Source organism: Sceloporus occidentalis, unplaced genomic scaffold (assembly GCF_023333645.1).
Source record: "Sceloporus occidentalis isolate IW3139 unplaced genomic scaffold, rSceOcc1.0.p SCAF_208, whole genome shotgun sequence".
Classification (NCBI taxonomy): Eukaryota; Metazoa; Chordata; class Lepidosauria; order Squamata; family Phrynosomatidae; genus Sceloporus; species Sceloporus occidentalis.
In genome coordinates, this window is record NW_028317188.1 from 514,393 (window position 1) to 526,410 (window position 12,018).

General features: G+C 36.4%; 1 protein-coding gene across 1 annotated transcript in view; it reads left to right on the top strand.

The window, feature by feature from the left end:
* The window catches only part of LOC149277627 (inactive heparanase-2), a 95,555-nt gene that overhangs the window by 52,082 nt on the left and 31,455 nt on the right, over positions 1–12,018 (top strand). The window contains exons 4-6 of the mRNA XM_089502675.1: positions 1,300–1,473; positions 2,851–3,022; positions 8,200–8,247. Coding sequence (XP_089358801.1) covers positions 1,300–1,473; positions 2,851–3,022; positions 8,200–8,247 — 394 coding nt within the window. The remainder of the gene's footprint in view (positions 1–1,299; positions 1,474–2,850; positions 3,023–8,199; positions 8,248–12,018) is intronic.

The window sequence follows — 12,018 nt, forward strand, 5'->3', positions numbered from 1 at the left end:
GCCATGTTATAAATGTACATATATAACGGATGTTTTAAGTAGAAACATGCCTATAAAATACATGACTTTGATTCCAAATATTTTCTCTTTGAGTTGAATTGATGATTGTAGCTAAATTATTCCATTTAACATTGATTTAAAATAAATGGACAGTGGGTATAACCAGCCAGCAAAGGATGGCAAACCAAAATCTAAGGATACATGTTTGTTGTTAGAACGCGCATTATTGTGCATATTATATGCACAAATACACAATTACAGACATATATATCAAGCTGAGTCACTTTTCAGCTCTTGAATACCAGATGGCTAGACATATTCTTAGCTCGATATGGGTCGGCCAAAGTCTTGTCCCTTTCCTAGCTGCCAAACACAAAAAAACATTTATCTGCAGTCCAGTGTGCTCTCCTACTCTAAAGTGGTTAGGCATGTAGCAAGTGTAATTTTTACAGTGTTATATATACACAATTTATGTCCACTCATAATTTTCTAGAGATGGTGTAAGTGGTGATAAAGGGAGTGCTGGGCTTTATCAGCTCTGATTTTGATGTTCACTTAGTCCTTTAATGTATCAGGTGTCAGCAGTCTGGAGAAGATAGAATCCAGATGACAGACTAGCTCTGTGGAGGAAAGATAAGGGGAAGAGACAGCATTAAATAATACCTTGTTTTTCACAGAAACTTTAAAAAAATGCTATTACTCTAAAATATTCTGAGGTCACTTGAGATGAAACAACATACTGATCAGATGGTGAGAATGTTACATTGGACGTTAAAATATAATTTCCTACATGACTATTAATTTTCTGAGTTACTACTTTTGCCCAGTAATCTCCACTTTTCTTTTGTGTCTGCGGTTTGTCTGCCTACAGCTGTATAGTCTCTCCTTTTTCCTGCCTCTACTTTCTCTTGTCTAATGTCAAATTATTTCTATTTATAAGGAAAAGAGTTAACTGTAGATCCCAAAAAGCTTGAGCCTTGGGAACATAACACGTATATGAAATGTTTTGAAACCAAGGAGTGTTCCCATTTTTCGAATGTTCTGGGGCCTCAAACATATTAAGTTTAGGCCATTTTAAGAAAACTTTAACAGACACACATTGCACTGTTTGATAAATGACATTACTGAAATACCGTTCCTGAGCGAGGTCCAGTGAATACACATGTAATAGAACCTAACAAATGAGCAGGATCTACTGCAGAACGAATACATTTAATCTCCTTATCACATCTAGTAAATTGCAGTTGGTTTCTATATTGAAATGCTGATGTGCTTTACAAGCTTTTTGCTTCCTCCCAGCCAGGTCTCTTGACAAACTCTATAACTTTGTCGACTGCTCTGGACTTCATCTGATTTTTGGACTTAATGCTCTTCGTCGAAACGCAGATAATTCTTGGAACAGCTCCAGCGTGCTCAGTTTACTGAAATACAGCGCCAGCAAAAAGTACAACATTTCATGGGAATTGGGAAATGGTAAGAAAAATCATCTTGTTTCCCTGTATTTGTTTATTTGTGGCATTGGGATCCACTGTTTTTGTACACAAGTAAAGAGACAAAAAAATCTTACATCTCACTTGGAGGTTGGAGTACATTCTATGGTAAGACTTGGCAGTCAAGAAGACCACTGTAGAAATGCGAGCAGCAATAAAAATAGATTTTATTACTAAATCTAAGTGTTGCTACTTAAAAATGGTTCATTCAGCTGTAATTCGTGAACTTCCAATATATGAAATATTAATAAAGACTTGTGTAGCCCTCTGAGAGTCGTAATCCATGTTACTGTATAATATACTCATTCTAGAAAACGTTTCTTTGCATTTTTTGTCAATATTTATTTTTACATTGCTGCACTAGCATGAATTAATTCTTGCAATTCTATAAATTATAGTTTTCAATTGGTTCCTTGAAGATGTTGGATTTTCCAACAGGACAAAAAAATCCAAAACACAGAGACAGGAAATTCCTTATTTTGTTTTCTAGCCCACTTGTTAAGAACATAACATTTCTGGAGCTCTTCCTATCCTCCAATTATATTATTTCGATATACTAAGTAAATTCCATATTTCTTGGAATAGAAAAAAATGACGTTTTTGAAACACAAATGAAAGGAAAGAAAATTACAGCAAATTTGGCAATATCCAGAATATGAGATATATATATATATATATATTTTAAGAGGGATTTTTTATAATCCAGAAAATACAATCACCATTCATTAAATATATTTCAATGAGAAACTGCAGTAGAAGGACAAACAGACCACATGATTATTCCATTTTAAATATTATCATATAACGTAGATATTGAATTGCTGATCATTGGCACCTGTTTGGTGTAGTTGTTTGATCTACACCTGACTATATGACTATATGACAACATCCCTGACTTTGTGCTTGTGTACCCAGAAGGGTGGTCACGCTAAATATTGATTTTTTTCTTCTGTTCACTCACTTTGCATTTTGTTATATAACAAAAAAAATATTACCATGGCATGGCATGGACTTGTCTTATAGCAGATAAAGCCTCTTTTAGGCTGCCATTTCCGACATAATATAGAACTGGAAGTCTTGCTGCCTTTGTTGGTTGAGCTAATAACTGAAAACAGTTATCAGAGAGAGAACATAGATTTCCTTAATGCTTTTCTGAGGCTGACAATGTATATTTACTATTTCTACATGGTACTTTCTATTTTGGGATAATAAAACAGCGCGGCCTACAATCATAAATAATGCATGAAAGGATTGCATAGAAAATATTTTATCCATTCCATTTTTATTGTGTGTTTTTTAAAAAGTTAATTCTTACCTAATCATAATAATAGATTCTTCACATGTTATACTCTTTTGACAGAACCCAACAATTACAGGACACTGAATAGCCGAGCCGTTAATGGCAGCCAACTAGGGAAGGACTATGTTCAGCTAAAGAACTTGCTGCAGTCTATTCGTACTTATTCTCGAGCAAATTTATATGGGCCGAATATTGGACGGCCAAAGAAGAATGTTCTAGTCCTTCTTGATGGGTATGTAGCTGACACTTCAGCGTGTGCTCGTCTTTCCTGCACTCCAGCTACACAAAGCACAGTTATCAGAAAGGGAACCCCAAAACAATGTAATGCCCATTTGGTACAGCTCTGGTTTTAAAGTTCTGGAATAGGCAAGTTACATGTTTCTACTTGATGTGTGGATTAAAACTCTGACTTGACAAACATCAGTTGTGATTAAATACACCACTGCATAAACCTCTATTTTAAAGCTTTATTGAAAAAATGCTTTAGCAGCTTAAAATAAAATACTCATCATTAAAGCCATAAAGCAATGTTGATTCTCCCCTTGTACACCCTCTCTGGGCTTTCATGATGTCTCATATCTTTCCACGGCAAATGAAGAGGTCTGTTCTGTTTTAAGCAGTTAAGAACTTAATGGAATTCTGATACAATATTGTGGAACATTTCTGAGCTCTTGGAAAAATAATAATTGAGTCCCCATTGACTTCCTCTCTGGACTTGCTTGTTGAGAGACTCACTTTAAGTTGAGATGCATGCAGAAGCCTACATTCCACCTGACACGAGCTTGGTAGGTCCCCGGGTCCTGAGGAACTTTATCTGTAGAGTCATGTTCAACAGAACCCAAGTTTATAGGAGGGAGGAATGGGAGTACTAGCTTCCAAGAGACTTGAATGGGTCAGGGAGTGGAGGAATTGGGATGATACCAAACACCACTCCTCAGCCCAGTGAGCAAACCTACTCATGTGGAGGTGTAAGGGAAGACCATGTACTCATCTTACAACTTTCATTGTATTGAGGGAGAGCATTGAGATATAATTTCCAGAAGCACAGGTTCACTACACTACAAGGACTGTGCCTCAGAAGCACAGACCTCAACAATTTTACAGATCTGGTGACATTTTCTGATCTCCCTAACAGCGAAAGATGGACAGTGGGGCTGACTGTTCTGGCCCAGACCGGCCATCCGGCACACTGGGCAAATGTATATCCGCATATCCAGCTATTGTCCGCACCTATATTATCAGGTAGCCACTCTACCTAAAGTGCCAGTCCGTCCCTGTATGTAATAATAGTTTCTATTGTACAGCATGTGATTTTTAGTCAAATACATTACAGTTTTGTAAATGTGTAAGGACACAGATCTAAGATGTGCTGAACTCTACCTGTCATCTACCTCTAAATCAAGACACTTCATATTAGTACTTTATTGCTATACTAAGCTCCCACAGCCATGCAGCAGTTAATGCCTAAGTTATGAATCCACAAATCACTATTTTGGCAGGTTTGCACTTTGCAACATAATCTTTACATGTTACTAACGTTGTGTTTTTATCCCCGATATTTATTTTACACCAATAACTTCTAATTTCAGAAGCATTTAAAATAGATTGTGCAGATTGTGAAGATATTATGAAAAAATAATATGCACATCATTGTTAGGAGCCATGAAAAAATTAGGCATTTATAGGTTTCTTTGTAAAATGCCCAACTTAGGAGGCTGTCATGGCTTTTCAAAAGCCATGTTTTGCAGAGAATTTATGGCATAGCTAACTTTCCATAGCTGAGTCTAGTGTTACCACGTGCTAATTCTTTAGATTATTGGTGATATTTTCATTAAATATAACCAAAACCAAAAAAGTAAATGCTTTATAATCTGTTATAAAAAAGAAACCTTTACAATCACTAAATAATATTAATACCCAATGCTGTTTAAAACACTTTCCCTTGATGGGATACCATATGGATGTATCAATGAGTAATGTAAGATCTGATGTTGTCATTATGGTTTTGTTTTTTTTACCTTTTTATTTTTTTTTTTTTGAAAAAAAACCAAACATATTCTGCTTAATTTGCATGGGAGCACAAGGGCAAAGCTAACTACTAAACTTGTTATCACCAGTTATGTCAGTTGGAATAATTGAAATCATTGTTTCTTGCAATGTTATATTATATAGTATATTTATATTATTAACACCTCTGATATATATATATTGCTCCGAGGAAAGAGTCCCCACTCTAGATCCCTATTTTAATTTAAATTTAAGTTAAATAAGCAGTCCTGTCCATTTTTTTAATTAAAATCTTTGTTGGTGTCACATATCTCTGTATTTCCTGAAAACAGGCAGGAAAGGAACTCCGGAGAGATAACAGTTCACGTTGCTTCCATGCTGCTCCTAAATAGCCTGTTTTTGACTCCTTTGCCTTGTATAGCCTCGCACACCATCCTTCATTCGTATTTATCTATTTCTGTATTGCTGATGCCTTTGTAGTTGTAGGCTGTATTTCAAAGCAGCATTTAAAGCACCCCATGTATGTTACCTTCCTTCTCTGCTTTCTTTATGGAGTAGGTAATTTAGAACGAAATTTCTGTGTCTTGCACTCAAATCTTCACTTTTAAAAGATTCAAAAAGCTGGTCCACAATTTTGGTGAGTTTTCTTCAACGAGAGAACGATTAAAGCAAAGAATAGGACATGCTGGCCAAATACATGAAGGCTCCCATTTTATAATTACTTGTGAACTGATGTTCTCTGCATTGATCGTCTCTGCAAACCTGCACTTACCCACATACTCCGCTTTATCTTCAGATCCCCTTGGTCCAACAGCCGGTCAAAGGTGAAACTGAAGGCGGTAACATGGGATCGACGTGTATGGGTCAAAGGGGATGATGTTGGCAGACACATGCGTCAATGATCACTCTTAAAATGTTGAAATTGTACAGCGTCGGTGGTTCCCCGGTCTACGGCAGTGCGGCAAAATTGCATGAAAGACTAGATATGCGGAGAACATCAGTAACAAGTAAGTAACACTGTTTTATTGACGATTGAAGATTTAAAAAAAGGTTCTATCTTCTTAGCAAAATGTGATGACTTTACGCTTTATTTGTAAAATGCTATAAAATAAAGAATTAAGTTGATATTGTAGGAAATAAAAGCATATGTAGCCAAAACAGCTTGCAAGGGCCCATACCCACTAAAAAAAGATTGTGAGCATGTGTGTGTACATATATATATATATATATATATATATATATATATATATATAATATTGTATCCTGTTAGGATATACTGTACATCCTACATCATTGTTTTAAATTGGTATCAGTGAGACACTTAGGAGAGCATGTACTAAAAAAGTAAAATATAGAAAAATATAATTACCACATATTATGTTGCGTGAGAATTTATTAAAACATTAACAAACAGTTGATAAATTGTAAAAAGTTCCCATTGCTACACACTTGCGCTTCTCAGAAATAGCATTTACATTTTTTGCCTTATTCAAGCAGTTGTAAAAATATCTCTATTTGCCAAATATCTAATTACTAATATGGGAATAACCATGCAATATTAAAACTATTGCCACTAGCAACTATTTAGCCATTATTCAGCCACTATTGCCATTAGTTATTTTTTTGGGGGAAACTGCATATTTACTGAGCCTCCAAATTATTAATGAAGTGCCTGTGTCCTAACAGTAATACCTTCAATACAAACTACCTGTCTTTGGGTAGTCGAAGTCCATACCGTTTATGAGGCCAACATAGAAAAAGTAACTTCCTAGAAACCTACAACCTTTCATTTATTAAGTAAAGTATTTCACAGGTAATTATTTTCATTTTATATGCAGAAAGTGGTATGATCAGCATACTATACATTGCAGTCATTGTAAAGCCTAATCACAAGCAAACCCTATATGTGAAGCAAATGTCTAACACACGGGGAAGCTCACAGCCTATACCTGAAGTCAAAATGGAAAAAAAAATGTTTTTAAAAAAAAATCTGGGACAGTCAAGTCAAGATTAATTTTAATAATTGAAGCATGGCTGAAGAAAGCATATATTCTATAACTTGTTTGTGGACATAGGAGAAAAGCTCATGGCCTTTCACCAGATCATCCCCAGAGACAGCCTAGGTCACCTATACGGTACGGCTGACCCTGAGTGAATGACTAAACCGTTCACTTTTACATAGTTATTTGTTACCCACTTCCAAGATCATTTGAGTGAATATTTGTCTACAGAGAAGGAGGAAATAATTCAGAAAGAAAAGAGAACATTTATTATTTGGCTGTCCTTGCCCCTAAGCAAGCACTGAAACCAGCCTTCGTTTGGCAGAGAAGGCTATGATGTACTTAGGAAACATTGTGATATCACCTAATGATACATTAACTACATCGGAAAAAACATTGAGTGTTTCGATTACAATTTGCTTGGCTTCCAATTTCCTCAGAATTGAGCTTTACTGGAAGGCCAGGTGTAGAAGAGGAAGTTTCTGCTGTCAGCTAGATTTTGTGCAGTATACAGTCCTAGGCCTCGTACATGAGACCTTTGGCCCATTGGTTTGGCTTACACCGTACATTGGACTCTAATTTATTGCTGAGCCAATATTCACTTTTACATGTTTCCCCCGTGTGGATTGCCTTCAAAGACACCAATACATGTATGTTTTTATTAGATTATACACATTCCATTTTCAGCGAATAATCAGATGTTTTGAGGTTATGTAATTTGTTCCATTGTAAGGTCGTGGACTGTACTGTGTGTTCACTTTTATTATTTTTTATTTCCCCATATACTCTTAGATTCAAAAGTTAAAAGAAAAACAGCTAATGGCCTTTGTGGTACCGTAAGCCAAAACATTATACCCTGTGAGTACATACCATAGATCCAATAGAACAAGAGGTTCTCAAATACGCTCATGCTTATAGAAATACATCTTAGTTACCCCTTCCAGCTCAGAATCCAATACATGAAGTATTAGTGAATGGAAATATATTTTGAATGGTGGTTCTCAAATCCAGGTTGGAACACGGTAGGGTAATTCCTAAATCCTGGACTGTTGTTGGTCCCTTGTGACTGGTTTAGGACACTTGAGTGTCACTTTGTAATTTTTCCCTATCTATATATTTGCACTCCTTCCCTGACATGAATTCAGCCGAAAAGCATCTCCTGCTTACTAGCGCACATGTGTGGATATAATTATTTGAAATTATTGAAAAGCTGGGAAATACATATATTTAAGACATATTTTAAAAAAATCATCATTTTTGCTATTTACTACTCAAGTTGCTACAATGTTCCGCCTCTGGCATTGTACCCCAGTGTTTTTTTGCTGGCCGTGCTGTGTACATGTAGTAAATGTCCATTTAATGTGTTAATCACTGACAAAGTCATACTTGTGTTTTATTGCAGTTTTATGAAGGTGGCTGGGAGAACAGTGGATGCCGTTACCTGGCAACAGTAGGTATTTTGCATTTTTCTTAAAACTTGTTGCAAAGTATACTTTTTTCTTTTCTCATTCAATTTTGGAATCGCAGGTTTTTACATGGGCCCCTCAGGATATTTATTGGAAATAAACTTCAAACATTTCTGAAACAAGTCACTCTCGTTTAACAATAACGATGGTCTGGGAATGATCTTCTTGGGAATCTCGGAGAAAACCACATCTGGGAATTACCAAGCCGATCACTACCGCACATTAAGATCACAAATAAATTTTCATTTGCCCAGGGGGAATATGCACCTGTGATAAGCCAAATTAGACATTAGACAATTGTTCTACTACTGAATGAACATGTATCTGGTCTTATACTTTTTTTTGTGTTTCCTTAAGATAGTGTTTCTGCCACTCGGGTCTGGATAGTTTCATTCAGCAGTCTTTTTTTTGTGTGTTAGAATGACACTTAATCAATCTATGTTAAGAAAAAGGCATTAAAGTCAATAGCATGCCATTAGTAGGAAAAACAGTGGGCTGAAATTTGTTGGTCTATTTTAAAATTTACATTTTAACATTCCTGTAGGGGGTGGCTGGACTTTAAAAGCTTAAATGTCCCAAGGCCCCTTTCTGCTTACAATTGACAAGTAAAACAGAAATATGAAGATCCGTTGAGAATCAACTGTATCTGGTCAGCAGGCGCTTACTGTAAAAGAAAAACACACAAGTAGTTGAATTTGGAAGCCCAGTTCAATCTATAGGATATTGACAGAGTTTCATATATTTTCCTTTCTATAATGTTTAGTTCCCATGTGACAGATTTAGCAAATTTTTGGCATATTACAATGCTAAGCAACAGAGTTATTATTTTTACTATATGCAAAAAATATATATTACTTTTCAATAAATATTTTAAATGATATTGGAACGGAACCAGGTCTGAGTTGTCTCAAAACCTTTTGCAGGTAGATATGGGCAATAAATCCCAATAAATCCCTTATTTGAAAAAGTAGCACTTTTAGGCATGTGAAAAAACATAACGCAGCTGCTTCCTCTGTCTTTAGCGTCACAAGCACCAAGCTGTTTACATCTTGAACGTGCGTGCCTTCATGTTGTAGGTTACGCTTCAGGAAACATTGCAGTCTTTTTGATGTCCGTGGGACAGGATTGACAGCTTCCATATCGCAGGAGTTACCATGAAATGGTTTCCCTCACAAAGTCACCAACCTGGAGAGTTCAGTACCGTCCTCACTTGTTACTCTAAGAGCAAAATGGTTTATTATATAAAATTAATTTGAGATGTTCCACCAAGAACGGACAGCCGCTTTATAGCCTGTCCTACGGCGCATCCTCGCTTGGGAGCATCTGAAGTTTTAGCTTTTGTGCTCTTACAGTGGAACAAATGTCCTTCAACATATCAGTCTGATCCTGTCTCAAGATGTTCAGAAACTAATTGTGAGGCAACTTTTCCCTGCACAAGGAAACCCATAGCCCCAGACGTACATTTTGGCCTTCATTGGCCTTGTCAGTAGGGTACAGTTGGTATCCCTCTAGACGCAAGAGACCAGGGAGGTCCACGTCTGTGTGGCCAAGAGCAAAATGGGTACCAATGAGTAGTTTATTGTAGCTTATGCATTTCTTCATTATAAAGTTTTAATGTCAATTTTAGGCCAAAGTACTTAGCCTCTGTAAAACTCTGATACGTGCCAACTGAACTCATGGGCTAGTGGGTAATAAGGACCTACTTATGGTTGATATTGCATATTAGGAGATGCGGTTAGCTTCGAAGAGAAAGTCTCGGTTCATGCAGTTTAATGACATCAAAGCACCTGCTGGAATTTTTAACCATGACTTGGAAGTTGTCTGGAAATCAAATGAACTCTCACTTATCTCTCTCTTCTTGAGACAGGAGTAGTGAGACTGAGAACTTAGAAGCCGTCTGGTTAGATAATGAGAGAGGGAGGCAGAAATGAGACAGAAATTAGAGCATAAGCAGATGGGTGCATTCGTGAAATAATGATTTATGAGTTTTCATGAGATAAAATATTTCATCTCACCTCATTAACTATACATTATGAAGGGCCCATCAAGAATGGTTTCTTCTATGGAAAGTGCTGCGGCCCCCACATTGTCAAATTGGTGACATATGATTGCATCTCGGATGAACTCCGGTATTTGCTGATTCCAGTATTTTTTTCTTTTGGTTAATTGGTCATCTATGTAAAATATTTAGAAATGTCTGATTTCAGAAGAATGAATTATTGGGGTGAGCTGGTTTTGTATGACAATTTGTACAAGATATGGAAACTAGATATGGAAAAAAGATATGAGATTGATTGTTCCCTGGTTTATTGTGTTGTAATATTCAATCAGATTGTAAATAATATTACTTTACTGATATTCTTTAACATATGAGAAACATGTGATATCAATGCCCTCATAGTCTAGTGAGTGGGGGTATGCCTGGGAATATAAGATTCCTGTGGGATTCTACTTCCGTCATAATCACAATTCCAATGAAACAAATAAGTGTTACTTCCACATCATGAAATCCGGTATCTAGAAAAAAAAACTACATGGACAAAAGAAATGATTACATAAGTAGATGACTGTACTCTCCGTTAGTGTGAAATCTTCAAGCTGTTGAGCCCAGATTACTGCCTAGAATGGGATGGAGCAGAATTGTGACTTCAAGTGTATATGACTCTGTGCTATAATGTTATAATAACGCATTAAACCTAGATATTGTCGAAAAAAGTGAATTTTATTCTTGCATTTGCATTTGCAACTCCTGGGGGAATGATGACACCTATGGACGTATTTTTTTTTTTTGCCTTCTTTTGGATTGGAAGCAAGGTAGATAGGTAGAAGGGTTGAACTTGATGGATTTAGGTCTTTTTTCAACCTAAATTACCATGTTGCTAGTGCTGAAGCTCAAAATATCCACTCATTAAAGTCACGATGAGGATGTAGTCCACAACACCTGGAGTGCCAAAGGTTGCCTACCCCTGTTCTAAACACTACTGAAGATAATGCAGAATGTGGTACTAAAATATTTTTTAAAAAACAATGTTATTGTTGCCATACCATTTTTTACGTTCTATCGATTATAACTTTTAGGTGAAAAATGGAAAAAGATTTTTGTACAATTAATACCCAGAACATTACAAAACCGGGTTCTATCAATGAAGATATATGCATCTAACCTAAAGCACAAAGCACCGAATGGAGGTAATAAAAATTGAGCTTGCTCCTGGATTTAGTTTGATTGCATCTGCTTGCCGGGACAGCCTTATTGGCATGAAAGTAGCCTTTGAGTTTTACACTTTGAGTGTAAAAGGCTAAAGCAATGAACCTTTTGGTATGTCTTGGGTTAAATGTGTATTTTGTTACAGGCCTAGTTGTATTGATGAGCGTTTTAGAACTGTTTAGTCAATCAAATGGAACATACTGTAGACAAATTGCACCGAAATGCAGTGTTGAGAAGCGTTCAGGACATCAATCCTGGCGTACAGTGCTGTATACTCGGCTAGCAGATGTTCCCCTCTCAGCTGGAGTATACTGCTTAAATTCTGGCTTTCTCCCACGGGTCCCAGAAAGTTTTGCACCTGGAACTTTTTTGGTTCAGCTGTAATGTCTGATTTAGAGAACGTGTATCTAGTTCCTTCTCCTTTTGCATTTTTTTTCGGAACCTAAATAGGACCGTATACAATTCCAAACTGATCAAGACTTAAATGGAGTTCACAAACCCAATTTCACCTTAAATTACGTTCAATTTGTTTAATCTAAAAAAAAAA